Genomic DNA, 21,942 nt, shown 5'->3' with positions numbered 1-21,942 from the left:
TCCTTTTATAGGTTGGGCCACACCCGTTTCGGCGGGAAGTGGCAAGAAGGGCGCGAAGCGCCCTTATTGGTCTGATGTTGCATCAGCCCGCACTCGATAGGCTGTGCAGTTGCCACAGAACAAGCCAATGAGCGAACGAGTCGTCTCGCCTATGGCTGTGTACTGCTGCAAATGCGCTTTACAAAAATACAAAATTAAGGATAATTTTTTGCTTCAGTATTTCGTGAAAAGAGACTTTTCCCGTAGCGTCTTAGCTAAGACGCAGTACTCGTTCGCTTTTCTAGAGAGAACCGAGGTTACGTTTAGTAACCGAGTACGTTTTGACCGTGGTGGACCGGTTCTCAAAGGCGGCCCACTTTATTCCCTTGCCCAAATTACCCTCAGCCGAGGAGACAGTGTTGACCGTCGTAGATCATGTCTTTCGTTTACATGGCCTCCCAACAGATGTGGTCTCTGACAGGGGACCCCAAATTTGTGTCCAAATTTTGGCGTGAATTCTGTAGATTACTGGGAGCGACTGTAAGTCTGTCCTCAGGGTTTCATCCCCAGAGCAATGGTCAAACCGAGAGAGCCAACCAAGATTTGGAAATGGTGTTGCGATGTTTGGTCTCCAAGAATCCTTCCTCTTGGAGCCAACAACTGTCGATGGTGGAGTACGCCCACAATACATTACCTATATCAGCTACGGGCCTATCTCTGTTTGAGTGTAGTGTAGGATACCAGCCACCAATTTTACCCAGTCTGGAATCCGAAGTCGCGGTAACCTCCGTTCACACCTTTGTCCAGAGGTGTCACCGCACTTGGACTACAGCCCGCGAGACTCAACTCCAAGTGGGGGCGCCCACCAAGGCTAAAGCCGACCGCCACCGGTCTAGGCCTCCCATATACGTTGTGGGTCAAAAAGTGTGGCTTTCTACCAAGAACATTCCTCTCCGTTCTGTCTCTAATAAGCTTGCTCCCAAATTTATTGGCCCGTTCACTGTCACCAAGATCATTAGTCCGGTGGCACTCCGCCTTAAACTTCCTCCAGTGTACAGGAGAATTCATCCCGCCTTTCATGTACCTAAAATAAAGCCTGTATTTCATTCTTCGATTAATCCGCCTGCAGCTCATTCCACCAGCCTACTTAATGCCCTGTCTTTCGTCTCTTGTTTGTCAGATCGTTGTTTGAGGTCCTCCGTGATTTTTGTCTGTGTTCCATCTGCTCAGCTACTTCTTGTGTCTTGTTCCTGTTCGGTCGTTGTTGGATTACCAGTCATCTCACGGATCCCTCATCATCACCCACCTGCGCACTCAATCACCTTCTCACCAGTTTGTGCTGCCATCGAAGTCCCTGCGTCACCCACCACCAACCCAGCCTGGCCATACTTCTCTAATAAAGGATCAATTACTTGCAACTTGCTTCCTGTCCTTTATGCTATCGTGACACTGATACCAGCATTGATGGAACTGTGTGGAGCCACCATTTCATGTCTCAAGAGTTCTATGGGTTTTCAGGTCACCTCCGCTTGTAATTACCAAACTGGAGCAATTAGTGAGTAATGGATTTTTTTTAGTGGACAGTTTTGAGGTGGGGGTGGGGTAATCAGCAGAGAAATCATCTAATGACAGTTTATGGGAAAAAAAACCTTGAGTGGCCACATGTAAAACAAATATGCATTGTTGAATAAACAATTAAAGTGATTTTACATTCAACTCACCAAGATAAATGATGTCAAAAGCCATAGGGTCTCTTGCCAACCCATGCTCTCAGATCCTTACTTTATCTGTGAACAACAAAAAAAAAAAACATAAAAGAAATTTGTCGGAAAATGCAACAGACTCAAGATTCGAAGATTATATAAAAAATTGTATTGAGAAAAATATGCTGGCCATAAATATTTCTCACAGGACATTAAATTGTATATATCAATATCTATTTATCAATGTTGATTAATTTGGAGGGGGCTGTGAATATAAGACGACATGCAATTCTAGACTGAAAGAAAACTACTAGGTAAACTAACGGTAAATTTTCCACCTTAGTAGAGAATTCCTTTATCCTTGATTTAGTAGACACTTTATATATCTTTGATTTGAATTACTGGTAATACTTTATTTTCATTGTAACTTTTGTCATTAGCGTTTTCATTCGAACCTATCGCTGTTTTCTTTTCTCCTCTCCTCTCGCTCGGTCCAGTTTTTCACAAGTTCATCAAACAACCGCAGTAAGAATATTTCATTAAGCACGGTGAGTAATGGCTTCTCCTGCTATTGTTATTTGCACCTCTTGCCACATGTACAGTTTATCTATCTCTGTCACAGATGAGGGATTCACATGTGATAAATGCAGGGAAATAGTTAGGCTGACAGAGAAGATTTCAGAATTAGAGACACGCATCCAAACTTTAATTGAGTACAGTAAGAATGTTAGGGCTCTAGATACAGCTTTGGATGCGTCTAGCTCAGGGATTCCTGTACATTGTTCAGTTCCGGCAACAGAGCCCCTGCAGCAGGGCAACTGGGTGACAGTGAGGCAGCGTAGTCGTGGGTCAAAACACCGCTCTTCTGTTCCGATCAAAACATTAAACAAGTTCCCCTACTCAGTGATGCACCCACTGAGAAACCTGATGAAAGTGCTCTATTTATTGGTGATTCTATTGTACAGAACGTGAATATAGAGACACCAGCCACCATAGTCAAATGTTAACCGGGAGCCAGAGCGCCTGACATCTTGGCAAAGTTTAAAGTGCTGGCTAATGCTAAACGTAAATACAGTAAGATTGTTATTCATGCCGGCGCTAATGATGTTCGACTTCACAAGTCGGAGATCACTAAAAATAACATTAAAGAGGTGTGTGAACTTGCAAGCACGATGTCAGACACTGTAATATGCTCTGGGCTCCTCCCTGCTTACCGTGGTAACGAGATGCATAGCAGATTGTCATCACTCAATGGCTTGATGTCTAAGTGGTGCCCACAAAATAACATAGGTTACATAGACAATTGGACGAGCTTTTGGGGCAGATCTGACTTGTTGAAAAGAGATGGTCTTCATCCCTCCTGGGGTGGTGCTACTCTTCTCTCTAGAAATATGGCAAATAATTTTAGTGTTTATACTTGACTAACTGGGGCACATGTCAGGAAACAGACAGACTGGCTAAACCGACCGTCTGCTAGCTGCCTCACGTCACAGAGGTCAGCTAATTCTCAGCACATAGAGACTCTTTCACCTAGATATCACACTATAGAGACTGTGTCTGTTCCCCAAACTAGAAAATACAAAAAACGTCCAAACCAAGTTAAGATTAACAATTTAATTGAGGTTCAACAAATAAAAAATAGATGCAATATGGATAAACAAATGATAAAGCTTGGCTTATTGAATATCAGATCCCTTTCTACGAAAACACTTTTTGTAAATAATATGATCACTGATCATAATATAGATGTGCTTTGTTTGACAGAAACCTGGCTAAAACCTGATGATTACATTATTTTAAATGAGTCCACCCCCCAAAATTACTGTTATAAACATGAGCCACGTCTAAAATGCAAAGGGGGAGGTGTTGCTTCAATTTATAGCAACGTTTTTAGAATTTCTCAGAGGGCAGGATTCAAGAATAACTCATTTGAAGTAATGGTGCTTCATATAACATTATCCAGAGAAACAAATGTTAATGATAAATCCCCTGTTATGTTTGTACTGGCTACTGTATAAAGGCCACCAGGGCACCATACAGACTTTATTAAAGAGTTTGGTGATTTTACATCCGAGTTAGTTCTGGCTGCAGATAAAGTTTTAATAGTTGGTGATTTTAATATCCATGTTGATAATGAAAAAGATGCATTGGGATCAGCATTTATAGAACTCTATTGGGGTTAGACAACACATTTCAGGACCTACTCATTGTTGAAATCATATTCTAGATTTAATACTGTCACATGGAATTGATGTTGATAGTGTTGAAATTATGCAGCCAAGTGATGATATCTCAGATCATTATTTAGTTTTGTGCAAACTTCATATAGCCAAAATTGTAAATTCTACTTCTTGTTACAAGTATGGAAGAACCATCACTTCTACCACAAAAGACTGCTTTTTAAGTTATCTTCCTGATGTATCCAAATTCCTTAGCATATCCAAAACCTCAGAACAACTTGATGATGTAACAGAAACTATGGACTCTCTCTTTTCTAGCACTTTAAATACAGTTGCTCCTTTACGCTTAAGAAAGGTTAAGGAAAACAGATTGACACCATTGTATAATGAGCATACTCGCACCCTAAAGAGAGCAGCCCGAAAAATGGAGCGCAGCTGGAGGAAAACAAAACTAGAGGTATTTCGTATTGCTTGGCGGGAAAGTAACCTATCCTACAGAAGCCCAGGTATTTATTCAATACAGTGGCTAAATTAATGAAAAATAAAGCCTCAACAAGTGTTGACATTTCCCAACACCACAGCGGTAATGACTTTATGAACTACTTTACTTCTAAAATCGATACTATTAGAGAAAAAATTGCAACCATTCAGCCATCAGCTACAGTATCGCATCAGACAGTGCACTATAGACCCCTTGAGGAACAGTTCCACTCATTCTCTACTATAGGAGAGGAAGAATTTTATAAAATTGTTAAATCTTCTAAACCAACAACATGTATTACACAATTATACAATTATATTCCTTCTTAGAGAAAAATGGTATATGTGAGGATTTCCAGTCAGGATTTAGACCGTATCATAGTACTGAGACTGCTCTCTTTAGAGTTACAAATGATCTGCTCTTATCATCTGATCGTGGGTATATCTCTCTATTAGTTTTATTGGATCTTAGTGCTGCGTTTGACACAATTGACCATAACATTCTTTTGCATAGACTTGAACACTTTGTTGGCATTAATGGAAGTGCATTAGCATGGTTTAAATGGTACTTATATGACCGCCATCAGTTCGTAGCAGTGAATGAAGATGTATCATATCGATCACAAGTGCAGTATGGAGTACCTCAAGGCTCAGTACTAGGGCCGCTACTCTTCACGCTTTATATGTTACCCTTGGGAGATATCATCAGGAAACACGGTGTTAGCTTTCACTGTTATGCTGATGATACTCAGCTCTATATTTCTTCGCGGCCCGGTGAAACACACCAATTTGAAAAACTAATGGAATGCATAGTCGATATAAAAAACTGGATGACGAGTAATTTCTTACTGCTAAATTCTGAAAAAACAGAGGTGTTAATTATAGGACTTAAAAACTCTGCTTGTAATAACCTAGAACACTGTCTAAGATTTGATGGTTGCTCTGTCAATTCTTCGTCATCAGTTAGGAACCTAGGTGTGCTATTTGATCGCAATCTTTCCTTAGAAAGCCACGTTTCTAGCATTTGTAAAACTGCATTTTTCCATCTCAAAAATATATCTAAATTACGGCCTATGCTCTCAATGTCAAATGCAGAAATGTTAATCCATGCATTTATGACCACAAGGTTAGATTATTGTAATGCTTTATTGGGTGGTTGTTCTGCACGCTTAGTAAACAAACTACAGCTAGTCCAAAATGCAGCAGCAAGAGTTCTTACTAGAACCAGGAAGTATGACCATATTAGCCCGGTCCTGTCAACACTGCTCTGGCTCCCTATCAAACATCATATAGATTTTAAAATATTGCTTATTACTTATAAAGCCCTGAATGGTTTAGCACCTCAGTATTTGAATGAGCTCCTTTTACATTATAATCCTCTATGTCCGTTACGTTCTCAAAACTCAGGCAATTTGATAATACCTAGAATATCAAAATCAACTGCGGGCGGCAAATCCTTTTCCTATTTGGCGCCCAAACTCTGGAATAACCTACCTAACATTGTTCGGGAGGCAGACACACTCTTGAAGTTTAAATCTAGATTAAAGTCCCATCTCTTTAACCTGGCTTAAACATAACATACTAATATGCTTTTAATATCCAAATCCGTTAAAGGGTTTTTAGGCTGCATTAATTAGATAAACCGGAACCAGGAACACTTCCCATAACACCCTATGTACTTGCTACATCATTAGAAAAATGGCATCTACGCTAATATTTGTCTGTTTCTCTCTTATTCCGAGGTCACCGTAGCCACCAGATCCAGTCTGTATCCAGATCAGAGGGTCACTGCAGTCACCCGGATCCAGTATGTATCCGGACCAGATGGTGGATCAGCACCTAGAAAGGACCTCTACTGCCCTGAAAGACAGCGGAGACCAGGACAACTAGAGCCCCAGATACAGATCCCCTGTACAGACCTTGTCTCAGAGTACCACCAGGACAAGACCACAGGAAACAGATGATTCTTCTGCACAATCTGACTTTGCTGCAGCCTGGAATTGAACTACTGGTTTCGTCTGGTCAGAGGAGAACTGGCCCCCCAACTGAGCCTGGTTTCTCCCAAGGTTTTTTTCTCCATTCTGTCACTGATGGAGTTTCGGTTCCTTGTCGCTGTTGCCTCTGGCTTGCTTAGTTGGGGTCACTTCATCTACAGCGATATCGTTGACTTGATTGCAAATAAATGCACAGACACTATTTAACTGAACAGAGATGACATCACTGAATTCAATGATGAACTGCCTTTAACTATAATTTTGCATTATTGACACACTTTTTTCCAATGTTGTTCAGTTGCTTTGACGCAATGTATTTTGTTTAAAGCACTATATAAATAAAGGTGACTTGACATGACTTGACTTTTGACTACTAAGTCACATTATTAGAAGACTTTCTGCTTAATATCTGCTAACTCTTGTGATGGTCTCCCAACAGACATTCTACTGAATATAAGTAACTTTGCAAGTACGTCAGCTTATTCTAACCCTAACCCTACCAGTCTAGTAATACTCTACTACCACTCTAATGAGAGTTATTATACGTTAGAGCTGAAGATCTTTGCCTGTTCGGTCGGGTTCGGGCTTATTTTATATCATCTTACGCGGGCTCGGTCGGGCTCGGGCTTGTGCTCCGGTCATGTGATATGTTTCGGTTAGCGCGAGAAAGATGCGAAAATGGATGCTGAGTAGGTGTAACAGAGGCTTGCCTCTGGCGATTACGTTTTGGCTGCACCAGCAACTAAAGCAAAGTCTGAAGTGTGGAAAAGTTTTGTCCGTGTTTATAATGAGAATAATAAGTGAATAATGATGCACCATCAGTGAGCACAGGAACGTGCTGAAGCAATCTACAGTGGATCCAATCATTTTCCTCTACAAAAACAAGGAGGCTTACCCTAATCTCTGTGAGTACAGGTTTTTCAAATGATAACTAAATATTCATTGAGTATTAAATGCATAACGTGGACATGGAGTATTTACGCTAATGTAGGCATTATTCTTTTATTAAATGTCAGCTGCTAGTGGCGAAGCAAATCCGGCGGAGCCTTTATCTTAATTTCGTCATTGCCAAATACCCATCTTAATTTAAAATTTATCTTAATTTAATTTGTTAAAAAAGACTTGTTTTTATTGGTGCGTTGGTCTATATATAGGTCTATTTGTTAAGCTGTTACAGAGGACTTATTTTATTTCTTTATTCCAACTTCCAAGTAGCCTAGTCTACGTTAGTTATGAATAAATTATGTTAAAACATGTATAAATGACTCATTCTTGACAAAAGGCAAAAGAGCTGCATGCTGTAAATGGGTTCAGGCTTTTAAAAAGCTGTTAATCAAAACGTACTTGTCGGGCTCGGGCTGAAACCTGTCGGGCTCGGGTCCTTTCGGGCCTAACTTTTAAGGCCCGATTACAGCTCTATTAGACGTGTAGGTGCCACGTTACTGACAGTCAACATAATGTGTTAAATGCACCAAAATAAAATGAAACCGAATCACTAACATACATTACTGAGGGTAAATCATTTTTACAGTTTGACTTAAATCATATTATTTTGTAGTTCCTTATAACATTACTAGGACTGGACCAGAATATTCAATTATTTGAATAATCATTCGGTGGGTTGGCATTAGATTTTAAATTTTTAGATTCAAATATTCTTTTTTTTTTGAACATCTGGCATGAGTGAATCATGAATCAGTTCATCTGGAAGAGAAGACAAAAATGCCGAAGACCTCCGCTGTGTGGGAGCACTTTTAATTGAGTGAGGACAAGACAAAAGCAGTGTGCCAAATATGCGATTTGAAACTGGCCTACCACAACAGCAAATCAAGTTTGAAAAAAGCTTAAAAGAGTTCTGTAAGTAGTATGCCTATAGTATATTGTTGGTGTAAAATAACAAGCCGCTTTTATCCGCCATGTTAATCAGTAATTTTACACATGATAAAAATGTGCACTTCATTTGCTTGGAAAATACTTGTGAATACAGCAGTCATAAAAAAAATCTATACTACAAAAAATATAACGTCCAGTAGCCCAGCCTAATAATAATTTGTCTATATTAAAAGTATTGCTCTTAAAAGACCTGTGTGTTTTGTATCACTAGTGCAGTATCCGTTCTCGGAGCATATAAGCCCTGCCCATGTGAGGCGCCGTTTTAGGCTTGCGCTGTTCTGTAGTTTATTAAAAGTTTATTCATTCTAAACGTGTCGCATGTCCATATTGCACGAAAATGCGACACTGCACTCCCTATGACTGATTACTTAGTTAGCAAAGTAAAAACATAAATCACACCTCATAGACACACAGAGATTCCTGCCTTCATTACACCGTCTACACCGGACGCGACAGATGTCGAGTGGCATCGCAAAAGGCCAATGTCTGTCTGCACTGGACGTGAGAAAGCGACTGTTAAAAAACATTTGAAATTTGTGTCAGTACATCATAAATAGAATGCAGCAGCAGTTTACTGTCGGGAATTTGTGGTGCCACATCCGGTGTAGACACGGTGTTGAGAGAAGGATATGTTCAGCCCCCTCCCTCCAAATATTTTGTGTTGATTACTACCAAAACTTCAAAGCTTCAAAAATGGTATACGGAACAGCCCTAAACATTACCAGCCATTGCTGAGTAATTCAGTTTGATTTACATGCCAAAGTCATTTTATCCTCTTATTTGGCTCTTGGCAACTGTTATTTTGGACCCTGGGTATGATATATCAAAGCTAGACTCTGGCTGCTAACCTACAGCACTGGAATGTCAAAACTGCTTTTATTAGCGCAGTGTCATGTAATATTGTAATAAGTTGTAGGTCTAACATTCTCTGCCAACATAACAACAACAATATGCTATCCCATGCTAACAGTTTAACAACTGTATTCTCTACTTTGTCAGCACTTTATCAACAGAAAACGCTATCGCAATAAAGCAGAGGGGTGAGGAGGAGAAAAACACATTAGAGATGGTAAATAATTTTTCTGTCACTGTGACGCATGTTATGTGTCTCCAGTTCATTAGCTAAGATCATAAATAGCATTCCCTTCCACTTCTTTTTCTCATGCACTTCAAAACTTGCTTGCTCTACTGTGTAACTAGGTTTCAGAATGTTTTCTCTCAACACCTCTCTTCAGATCACAGTGGGGGTATTTCTCTGATAGACAAACAGACAGATACCAGGAATAGCTACTGAATCTGGATCCACTCAGCTGTGTTGACATTAGCTCAGATTAACAGCAGCCAAGTCTCCAGAGACTACCCTGGTATACTGTACATGTAGTTTAAGTGCTGATTTATTGGGATGTGGAGTGTGATTACCGCCTCAGGCCTCTTACTATGTTCTGTCACAAAACATATCACATTCATAGAAGAAAAGTTTCCTTATTTAGTTGTTAAAAAGCAGCATGCAGGCAGGGCTGGACTGGGGCTAAAATTTGGCCCTGGCCAAATCCAGCCCATTTAACCCACTAGTTCAGACGTGAATGTTTTTTTCTGGGGATAGGGCCTTAAAATGGCATACATAAATTGATAAATAAAAAAGGACAGAAACAAATAAAAATAGGTATTATTGAATGAACTGTGAATACAGTTAACAGACTTAATATTGCATTTTTGTTACAAAGAAATACACTTGACAGTAAAGCACTGATTTGAGCTAGGATATTGTAAAGTTAGTGCTATTAAATTCTCTCTTCTGTGAAATAAATTTTGAAGAGTGTTGGTAACCAAACCATTCACTTCTTTACACAGAAAGTTACACAAAGTTACACAGAAAGAAAGTGATACAGATTTGGAATGACAGTAACATTGTTTAAGACTTAAGGCCTATTTATAATTCATCAAGCTCTAAGTGAATTAACATTTTACGTCAATTAAAATTCATTAGAATGATTAAAATGTTTTATTATTACCTATTAACTATTAAAGAGCAGTTCACATGATATTTTAAAGTGTCCTAATATTGTGTTGGAGTCCCCTACAACAGGTTTAAATCCATCTAAGGTCAGAAAACATTGTAATTTTCTCAGAATACATTTAATATTAGAATAATTTTTCAATGATATCGAAACGATTCGTTCAAAGCAATTCTGAGCTTAAGGTCTATAAACTCCCCCCTTCCATAAGCATACTCTGCTCTGATTGGTCAGCTGGCCAAGTCTGTTGTGATTGGTCTTTCTGTTTACAATGAGTGTCTGAAACGAAATATCCATTACCATAATGAATATTTTGCTCCGGAGGGTTACTTGTAAACAATTATGTTATAAGTTTACAAAAATGGCATCAATATAACCTTATAAATTTGAGCCCGAGTCCAATGATACCGATGCTCAACTGGAAACTCCATCGTTAGCCTGACTTGATTAGGACGTTTCACAATGATAAGTTTAAACTTTGTATGTGGTAATTTACATGATGTGACAGCAGTTTTATTGCATTCATTATTAATATTATTGACCTATTTAAGGTGTATGTGTGGGAACTATGTTAGAATGCACAGTGAGGCTGAAAACATCTCGTTATGATGTAAACACACTAACTAACGGAGGGTCAGAATGTTCGTATTTCATTTGCAGGCGGGGATTATGCAAATGAATTGCCTTGTGACGTATATACTGTAGGTAAAGGGCAGAAGCTTAGAAAATATGACGATTCGTTAAGGCAGTTCAGAGTCGGCTATTACTTTTGTGAGACAATATCTTCATTTATCATGCTTATTTTTTATTAACAACTTTGCAGTTTATATTGAAGAATAGCTACGTTACAAACTGGAAAAAATAAAATATATTTTTCAAAAACGTATATAACCTGCTCTTTAATAATATCATAGTCACAGTAAAAACCATGTTACTTATTATGGATATGGTTTATACAATAAATAAATAACAATAGACTAATAACTATAGAATTTAAAAGTAAAATAGTGTAAACAAATGCAGAAATTATGAAAACAACATCTATGAAAGTGATTTATACTCCCCAGTCTTTAATTTAACTAATAACAGCAACATTTTATGTATAGTACAAAACTGTTAGTCAAATTTTAAAAAGTTTAATCGACTTTTGCAGTTTATCATTTGATGAAGTTTATCATTTTGATGCATGAAGCAGAGCTTATGTTCAGTCTGCTTTCGCGCACAGCTGGTTTATCAAGTTTAATCGGATAGCACCGTTTCATCACACCTTTTGCAGTAACTGATGTGCTGCAATTTAAAAACAACACCATAAAGGGGAGGGGGGAGATCTCCTTTGCCTATCGACCAACTACTCGACTGGAGTACCGACGAAACATGCTACCTATCAGATTGTCCTAACAAAAATATATTTGCAATGTTTTAAGGGGAAGTTTAGGGTAAGGGTAGGTTTAGGGTAGGGGTCGGTATGGACATTTAAAAAAGCCTCAACCACATGAATAAGTTGCTGGTAGCACAATCTGATAAGTAGCATTTTTTGATTTTGATTTGTGATACCTATATTTTTGATGGGAGGTACAATCTGAGCAGATAGCACAAATCGTCAGAACACTCGCCCACCAAGAAAGTTTTCCCTATGGCCAATACATGCATGTATGCATGCAGGTAATAGGGCTGTCCAAATTAACACATTAAATAAACCATCCTTGTGAGGGCATTTGGTAGCACATGCACTTATACAGCCCACAAGTACCTACTGTAGAAGACCATGAATTTCTCAGTAAATGGGGTAAGACATTGTTTACAGGTCATTTATTTTTAAACCAAACCCAGATGGGACATTTAACCAGAGCAATTTGCATTCTTTATATTGTGAAATTCAGTTATTACTGAAGCTAATTCCTGTGAGGAATGCAGGTTTGTTAATGTGTGAGACAAGTAGTCGCTATTGCATAAATCTGTTTCCTTCCAGCTTCAATATAAAGATATGCAGATGTATTTCGGCTTTGAGTGTCATCCACATAGTCTGCAGAGCCCAATAATGGCACATTATTTAGCTTTCTCTCCTTAAAAGAAATGAAATAGCCCTATTCTGATGTGACAAAATGGCCAGAAAAAATGAATTATGAACACGTCTCCATAAGTAGATACTGTCTAGTTGGCGAATAAAAGAGGTGGAAAGATAGAGCGCATAGTTCTGTTCAGCAAGCCAGATGGCTGTGGTCAGTGGCACCAGGGAAAGAGGAAGAAATCAGGCTTGCTTAATCCTTGTTTCCCAGAGTGCAGGAGGTCGGGTGATTTTAAATGCCTGCCAGTATCTGGATGGAACTTAGCCAAGATAGGAAAAGGACACAGAGGCTGAGAATGGATCCCAGTCTCTTCATGTCCATATAAATTCTGGTTATTAGCCAAGGTAATTAATGTTCTTCTGTGAGGATGAATTAAAGCTTTTCTTCATTAAAGCTCATCACATTTGCCAATAGGCTGGTTATTCTCTAAGGAAGCACCAGACTGAAGACTCAAACGTTACTTTGGAAGTAAGATCTGGAATTAAAAAATTGACTCTGAATTCGTAACCAAGGCTAGACATTATTTATGAATGTTTTTTTCAGAATGAAAGATCCAAGAGGGCACTTATTATTCCCTCAAAGGCTTTCAGAAATATTAATAATGTTTTTTAGTTTGTTTTTAATCCTTTGGTGACTGCAAAACTAAAATCTTCTGTGACCACTTCCTTAAAGCTCCATGAGGTTTAGTGAGGATTGATATGGGATTAACCAATTATTTTTACATAATCTCTCATACTTCATTCTAGTTGAGGGTTTCTGCATTGAAATCTTTTTGTATAATGACCACGATACTTTACATTTAACCCTTTCCTTTGGCAAACGCTGTAGTTTGCTAGTTTCAGGTCTCAAGTTTTTCTTTTTACAATATACTAGTTTGCATGTAAATATGTATATATAGTTATTGAGGAATGTTAAACAATACATGAGGAAAATTCTGTACTTTACAAACTCATTTCATTAGCATCTTTGCACACTAAACAAATTGGTGTAGGATTTACTGTAGGCTACGTTAAAACAGTTTTTACTAAGAAATTGCAAATTTTCACAAATAATTACAAAGAAATGGCAGGCAACACATCAAAGACACATAATATATTTTAGTAGAATGTACTCCAATAATCTGTATTTACAACTTCGAAAAAATATTTTTAGTGTATTCAGTCAGTGTATCTCATCCACTGTGAGAGCTTTTTTGATCAAAAATCATGCAACGTAATTAAAAGTGAGGCTGAAAAGAAAGCAGAACAAGGCTCCTTTCAACTTCTCTAGGCCAAAATCCATTGGGATTTTTCCTACAAAAATAGTCCCCCTTTATAAACTAGATAGATTTGGGGAGAAGACAAGTATGATCAACATCAATATCCTCTCCCATTTACTAAAATAAGGCGTAAGTGAATTGTGAGCCATTACAGTCAACCATGACAGAGCACCTTTTATGAACGTTTAGTGCTGTTGTGAAATGCTGTCATGATGCCAGGGCTTTCAAATCCAATGGCATGCAAACTCAAGGCTGTTTATTCCATGTGCTATTAGGCCAGCAATATTTCCGAGCTTTCCTGAGAGCCTCGTTTGTGCTCTTAAAATCTGACCTTGTACCATGCATCAGGTCAAAAAAGAGAAACATATCTAACCTTCTGAAGTACAGCTGAAACACAAGCAGGTGAGGGCATCTAGGGATGTTTTGGTATATGGGAGGCACAACATTCTGACTCATTAACCTGGCTAATTCTGTCATTGAGTAAGATCCACCTGTACGGCAATAAGCCATTAGCTGGCTTTAATAGGCATATTTATATGGGGCCAAAATGGACTGGAGTAATATCAAACAAGAAGGCAGGAAAATGGACTCTGATGGATATCTATAATTCAGAGAGCACTTACAATGCTGTGGTACTGCTGCGTACTCTGCTCTTCTCAGATTAGGCTCTCAGGGCTGCAAGCAGTAATGTGAATCAAGTGTAAAAACGGGTACACGCAGAGGCGTCATGCCCATTCAAAGTGAGGGGGCACGTGCCCCTTCAGATTTTTGAGCCAAATGGATTTTGAATGCAGCTTCCAAAAGACAAAAAATAGCAATCAATATTTTATATTTTTAATACAACAATACTGGTGTGATAAGAACATTCAGTGCGTCACATCATCCTCTGCTCAATTCAAATCTGCGTTCGTTCCCTGTCTTGCACTGAGCCAGATACAAATGGTTTTTACAGCACTGCGCATCATAATCAATCACACACGATGCTGTTGAGCTTATGGATGCAAAGACCAATCAAAGGTGTTCAGATGAGTCATCAGTAAAATGCTCTCTTTCTGTACAATAAAAGTGGTATGTTTAGTAACCTAACTTACAATGTTTTATTCACATCAACTGTCAATGTTAAATTCACATTAAAGATAAACTAAATTAAACACATTAAATATAAAATATAAAGTCGTATTAAAAATATTTTATGGCATGACACGCATATCTGTTAATTAAGACAGGTTTTTATGCATAGTTAATAGATTACATTATTTGGTAACTTTGACCATCATAGATCAACATAATCTATAAAGATGAGGATCAAGATTTTTCATGATAAATAAATAAATAAATAAAACATAAGTGCTATTGTAGCTGTGTAACATGACGACCCCCCTCCCTCCCCAAACTCGTGCCCCCTCAAAAATAATGAGTGCATGACACCCCTGGGTACACGTATGGTGTTGTTGTTTTCCTGTACTCTTTAATGCTGCTCAATGCTAGCACTAGGGGTTTTTGAAATGTACAGCTGTTGGTTGGTGTTTCTTGAAAATTCTGATTAGTAATGTTCTGAGATTTGTATATATGTAAGGGGTGAAATCTGTCAGCTGTCCACACTTTAAAAAAAGATTTTTCTTTGTCATAAATAAAAAGTTTATTGACGTATGTTTTAAAAGAAAAAAAAATGTCAGTCTTTCTACATCAAAATTTCACATTTGATGTGTTACATGCTGTTCCATTATAATTACTTGTGACATTTCCGAGTGAAAATTGCAGGAAAGTAAAACAATTATCAGTGTAAAGTATGTCTGCAAATTAAATTAAATTCCAATTGTAATAATTCTAGGACTGTCAATCACATTTTGTTTCTTTGCAGCCGGAAATAAAGACAGACATAGCTTTTGTTTCATCCAGTTGTACTTAGTGCAACTTCTAACATCCAAGTGAAAGATAGTCTGTCTTCATCCGTCTGCAAAGGAACAAAATGTGTCTTTTCAGATAGATTTCTTAATAGGGAATTTACTTATGAGTTAGGGGTCATGACTAACATGTTAACTTTTTTAAAACTTTTTTTATAGATAATTAATCATATTACTTTAACTTTCAAGTCAGTTCAGATTACATAGTACATATTGCATTTATCTATTTAATTTTTCATTCTATACAGAATAATCAGAGTAACCATTCCAATGTGAAAATTTCTCATCATTCTCTAGCTTTTTCACCTGTAGGCCTAATGTTTGCAGGCAATTCACACCCTGTCAAAGAGATATAACTCAAAGGCATGTGATGACATACAATCAACATCATATAAGATAGCCAAGGTATCTTATGACCTTGTCCTGAGCCTCCTCTTAGGATTGGAGACTAGTCCTCTATGGATGTTTAAATTCCATCTGCGTGCTGCACAATATACCTTTTTACAAGGCAAGACTGATGCCTTCAGTTTCCCACGTGTATATTGACTAGCAATTATTCGGAAAAACTCCATCATCAAACAGACTCTGCAATGTCTGTGCTTCCACACAATTTAACCTTCAAAGTGCAGCTGTGCGATTTTAATGAAGGGAAGTCATGCACCTCTTCCTAGGCTCAGCCAGCACCTCCTGATTCATGGGTGTTTATATATATATTTATCTTCTCCAAGTCGAGCCCTCTGTTGTGACGAGGTGTGTTAGCACTTAATCCATCTTGGCCATCGAGATTGGAGCCAGCCAAGTGCCACATGTGCTCCAGCTGTTCTTGACACAAACCCAACAGCCGGCATTCACAGACACCGGCCAGGTGCGAAAAGACGACTGGCAGTAAAACTAAACGGGAATAAAATGAAATGGAGAAGGGAGACCACATGGACTGTCAGCTCTCAAGTGTAAACAGAAATAGACAAAAATGTTTGAACAGTTGTGGTATATAGATGGAATAGAATAGAATTTAAAATGAATGGAATAAGATGTAGGGTAGTATTAAGTAAATAAAAGTGGAATTGCATATCATTTTATTAAACAGTAGGGGAGAACATTTAACTGTTCATGAAGTAGATTGCCTGGGTGGGAGAAGCTTTTCTTAAAAGCCTGGCAGTCCTGATGTTCGGTGCTCTGTAGCGGTGGCCAGATGGTAAGAGTTCAAAAATGAGAAGGCTTGAATGTGAGGGATCCAGAGTGGTTTTCTGAGCCTTTTTCCTCACTCTGAATCCTTTCAGCAGTCTGAACCATCCTCTGTAGTCTTCTAATGTCTGATTTTGTAGCTGAGCCAAACCAAACAGGACGGTTTTCTCCTGAAATCCATTATAATCTCCACTGTTTTCAGCAAGTTCAGCTCCAGGTTGTTGTGACTGCACCAGACAACCAGCTCTTTCAAGCTCACTTTTATATGCAGACTCATCATGAGGCCGGTGAATGTAGTGTCGTCTGCAAACTTCAAGAGCTTGAAAGGTGCACTCATTGGTGTTGAGGGAGAAGAGCAATGGGGAGAGATCACATCCCTGGGGGGCACCAGTGCTGATGGTGCGGCTGTTTGACATGAGTTTCACCAGTGTCTGTCAGAAAGCTGTCAGAAAGCTACTTGATCTATTGACAGATAAAGTTAGGAACGGAGAGCTGGATAAGTTGCTGGGAAGGGATGATTGTAATGAAAGTCTGAACTGTTGTATGATTGTAATGAAAGTCCACAAACCTCACACATTTGTCTAAATGTTGAAGGATATAATGCAGTCCTATGTTGACTGAAGTGAAGTGACGTGTGACCCAGTATGGTGACCCATATTTGGAATTTGTGCTCTGCATTTAACCCATCCAAGTGCACACACACACACACACAGCAGTGGGCAGCCATGTGCTGCGGCGCCCGGGGAGCAGTTTGGGGTTTGGTGCCTTGCTCAAGGGTCTCACCTCAGCCATGGTATTGAAGGTGGAAGAGAGCACTGGTTATACACTCGGCCCCCACTGACAATGCCGGACCAGAGACTCAAACACACAACCTATGGGTTACAAGTCAGACTCTCTAACCATTAGGCCACGACTGCCCCCCAGAAAGGCTTCAGTGCCAGCGGCTCAGCAGAGTGTATCACTCAGTTGAAACATCATCCACTGACCTTTTTGCTCAATACGCAAACTGCAGTGGGTTCAAAAAGTATCCAGTGATGTCCTTCAAATAAGCCAACACCAGTCTCTAAAACAGCTTCATGACCACAAATGTAAAGGCTACAGGTCTGTAGTTATTAAGTCCTGTGTTTTTAGGTTTCTTTGGAATGGGGATGATGGTGGGGCATTTGAAGCAGACTTCGCACTGCTCCAGTGATCTGTTGAAGATCTGTGAAAAGATGTAGGCCAGCTGGTCAGCACGGGTTTTCAGACAGGCTGGTGAGACATCATTTGGGCCTGGAGCTTTTTTTCTCTTCTGTTTCCTGAAGACCTGATGCACATTATAAACACTGATCTGCAGGATTGGGGAGAGCGTTGTTCCTAGGGGGGTTAATGTTTGTGTAGAGAGATGGTCAGAATGGGTGTGGTATGTGAGACTGGGAGTTTAAGATCTGCAGTAAAACTCATTCAGGTCTTGAGTAAGTTGTTGATTCACCTCAGGGATGGCGTCTTGTAGTTTGTGATGTCTTTCAGGCCTTTCCACACTGAAGCACAATCGTCTTCTGAAAACTGGGTTTCCCAGTTTTTAAAGTAGCTCATCTTATCAACTTTGATCTCATTTGTCAGTGTGTTCCCAGCCTGATTGGACAAGATTATGTTCCCACTCCTGTAGGCATCCTCTTTGGCCTGATGAAGTTGTCTGTGTTTTGCTGTGAACCATGTTTTGTCATTGTTGTATGTTAAATAAGTCGTGGTAGGAATGCACATATCTTCACAGAAACTGATGTATGATGGCTTATACGGCTGTTCTGCTTCATTAGTCCATCTTTTTACAGTCGTTATTACAGGTTCAGCTGATTTGAGTTTCTGCCTGTAGGTCGGTATAATATGTACCAGACAGTGACCAGAGAGCCCCAAAGCTGACTGTGGGACAGAGTGTTATACATCCTTTATTGTGGTGTAACAGTGGACCAGTATATTACTGTCTCTGCTAGGACATGTAATGTGCTGTCTGTATTTTGGCAGTTCATGTGAGAGATTTGCTTTATTAAAATCACCAAGAATGATTATGATAGAGTCCGGGTGTTGTTGTTGTAACGCTGTGTTCATGCACGCTAGTGGAGGAATGTAAACACATGAATAAAATAAATGAGGATAACTCCTGCGGCAAGTAGATAGCTTACAATTGAGCTTACAGTTGATAAAAGTGCTTCTAGATCGGGATTAGGGACAGCACATCTTAGTTAACATTGTCTGTTCACCATTGTCTGTTGATGTAGAAACATGTCCCATCACCACATGCCTGCTTGCTTCCCATGCTTGCACGTCTTAAAACACATGAACAGCGCAGCTAATCCACCAACTACATTGCTCAGCAAAACATCAGAGTAATCAAAATCCGGTAGAACATTGTGTGGTGTACTGCCAAATATTCAGCAATTAATCCCTGGTAAAACTTACTGTGTTTGAAAAACAACAGACAGGAAAAACTAACAAAAACATTAAAACAAGTGGAGAGTTACACACGAGGCAGCCATATGTAATGCAGCCATCTTGGTTCCAGACAGAGATTAAACCCTTCACAACTGTGAACAGGATATGTAATTTTTTTTCATGGCCAGTTCTAGTCATTTGGAGGCCCTAGGCAAAATTCATGTTGGACGCCCCCACACCCCCAATAAAAAGCACTTGAAACAAATATGATTACTAACCTTTATTTATAAAACATAAATTAAAAAATTTCTATATTTTTACAGAACTGGTTAAAAATTTTGACATTTTTATGTTTTATGTTTTTTTAAAGAAACAAAGACTATAGAATACCCCAGACATGTCAATCGTATAGTTTTGAATGGGGGAAAAGACAACGCTCAATATGGTCACTCAATAACAGGAAGCCCCTCCTTCTGAATATAAGAGCCAATCGCTAATTGATAAAGTCAGCATGTCACTGCTGCTGCCTTAGAAGTCCTGGTTGCTATAGAAACAGTCAGTGTACTCTTAGGATCTTACTGATCTAACCTTAAAAATAAGCTTCTATTTGAGCAAAAGTAACAACATTTATGACACAGGTGTTGTCAGATTTCTTTGTTTATATCAAATATTACATTTAATTGGTTTCCTCATTCAAAGAGAATTCGCTTGCTTGCATGCCTGAGAGGCATTTCAAAGATGGCCGCCGAGTGACATGACCTGTCTTAAAAGGATTTTTAAAGAAGTCTTTTATGCTCATTAATCCTGCATTTATTTGATAAAAAAAAAAAAACAGTAATATTGTGAAACATTATTAAAATGTAAAATAATGGTATTCTATTTTACTATACTTATACTAGTGATGGGAAGTTCGGATCATTTTACCGGCTTGGACTTTTGAGTCTCATTCAGCAAAATGAATGATTTTTTTTTTGAGTCATTTCGTTCATTTTAGCAAAATATAATTAAAATGTTACGTGTTACTTCTCCAACACATCTAGTACTTACGCAAACGTTGATCACACTAGAGCTAAAGATATTTGGTTCGGGTTCGATTTATATCATCTTATGCAGGCTTGGGTCGGGCTCGGGCTTGCGCTCCGGTTTGTGAGGTAAAGAGGGGTCATGTGATGTGTTTTAATTAGTGCGAGAAAGATGCAAAAATGAATGCTGAGTAGGTGTAACAGAGGCTTGCCTCTGGCTATTACGTTTTGGCTGCACCAGCAACTAAAGCAAAGTCTGAGGTGTGGAAAAGTTTTGACCGTGTTTATAATGAGAATAATGAGTGAATAATGACGCACCATCAGTGAGCGCAGGAATGCGCTGAAGCCATCTACAGTGGATTCAATAATTTTCCTCTACAAAAACATGTAGACCTAGCCTAATCTCTGTGAGTAAAGGTTTTTCAAATGATAACTAAATATTCATTGAGTCTTAAATGCATAATGTGGACAGAGTATATTCGCTAATGTTGGCATTATTCTTTTATTAAATGTCAGCTGCTAGTAAGCAAATCCAGCGGAGCCTTTATCTTAATTTCGTTATTGCCAAATACCAATCTTAATTTAAAATTTATCTTAATTTAATTTGTTTAAAAAAACTAGTTTTTACTGGTGCGTTGGTCTATCTATTGGCTAAATGAGCCTATGTCTATTTAGAGTGCTGAGATGTTAAGATGTCACAGAGGACTTATTTTATTTCTTTATTCCAACTTCCAAGTGGTCTAGTCTACGTTAGTTATGAATAAATTATGTTAAAACATGTATAAATTACTCATTCTTTACACAAGGAAAAAGAGTGTGTGTGTGCGCACATTTGAATAATGTCGGGCTGTAAACTGGTTCGGGCTTTTAAAAAGCTGTCAATCAAAATATACTTGTCGGGTTCGGGCCGAAACCTGTCGGGCTCGGGTCCTGTCGGGCCTAACTTTTAAGGCCCGATTACAGCTCTAGATCACACTACAAACAATACAAAACTAAAATGCTATAAGATACAGAAAAGATTAATTCATTCTTTACCTGGGTCTTCAGTCTGTGATTAGCTCACCTCACCTCTTGTCTGACAAGTCTTCGGGTTCAAGTCATTCCTTAATCACGTGACAGCCCCATACGCTAAACCAATGCAGTCCGAGCCGGAAAGAAAATTTCTGTCACTATGATTTGTCACTGTTTCTTGAGGATCTGTGGTGTGTAATTATTTTATAAATAATACAAAAAATATTGATTAATATTGATTAATTTGTCTTTTTGACTGTCTATCAGTAAATAAACACTAGGCTATATAATAATATAATAATATAATAATCCAAGCCTACAATACAAAGTATTTATAGCCTAGTTTGTTCATTTTTAATCAACTTTTGAGTTTGCTGGTATAATAATTGCTTTTCCTTGGCAGACTTGACATATTGGTCTAATATATGTTTGAGATGATTGCTCAAAAAGAACATAATGAAATAAATTAAAAGCAAATAACATTTTGAATCCTAAACAAGTAACACTACTATTCTATATAGTCTAATCTGAAGGGTGAACTCAAAAGACATAAATCATACAACAAGATCACTTTTGAAGATTAGAATCCACTGTAAAAAAAAATAAATAAAAAATAAAATATATATATATATATATATATATATATATATATATTCAAAGTGATTTCGCCATCATGGACAAAATTTAAAGCATAACCAACTCTTTATTTCCACATTCAGTGTTATGGAAAAGTACCATCATGACAGAAATTAAAAGCAACAATTTGAAACCAGAAATGCATCACGTAACTGTCAGAGTAAATAATAATTATAATAAAAAAGTACTATGCACCCATTTGTAAGG

At 38.3% G+C, this 21,942-nt stretch overlaps 1 protein-coding gene across 3 annotated transcripts in view; it reads right to left on the bottom strand.

Annotated features, from left to right (window-relative positions):
- LOC132104289 (calcitonin gene-related peptide type 1 receptor-like) overlaps positions 1 to 21,942 on the bottom strand; it is a 67,830-nt gene that overhangs the window by 32,884 nt on the left and 13,004 nt on the right. Inside the window, exons 1-2 of one of the 3 annotated variants that reach the window (XM_059509648.1) lie at positions 21,157 to 21,232; positions 1,701 to 1,766 (exon numbers count right to left, since the gene is read on the bottom strand). In XM_059509648.1, coding sequence (XP_059365631.1) covers positions 1,701 to 1,745 — 45 coding nt within the window. In that variant the 5' untranslated portion in view covers positions 1,746 to 1,766; positions 21,157 to 21,232. Of the gene's footprint in view, positions 1 to 1,700; positions 1,767 to 21,123; positions 21,233 to 21,942 lie in introns of those variants that run through there. The other 2 variants (XM_059509650.1, XM_059509647.1) reach the window with 2 other exon arrangements.

Source organism: Carassius carassius, chromosome 25, assembly GCF_963082965.1.
Source record: "Carassius carassius chromosome 25, fCarCar2.1, whole genome shotgun sequence".
NCBI lineage: Eukaryota > Metazoa > Chordata > Actinopteri > Cypriniformes > Cyprinidae > Carassius > Carassius carassius.
The sequence above is the reverse complement of the archived record's forward strand: the minus strand, read 5'-3'. Positions and strand labels throughout refer to the sequence as shown.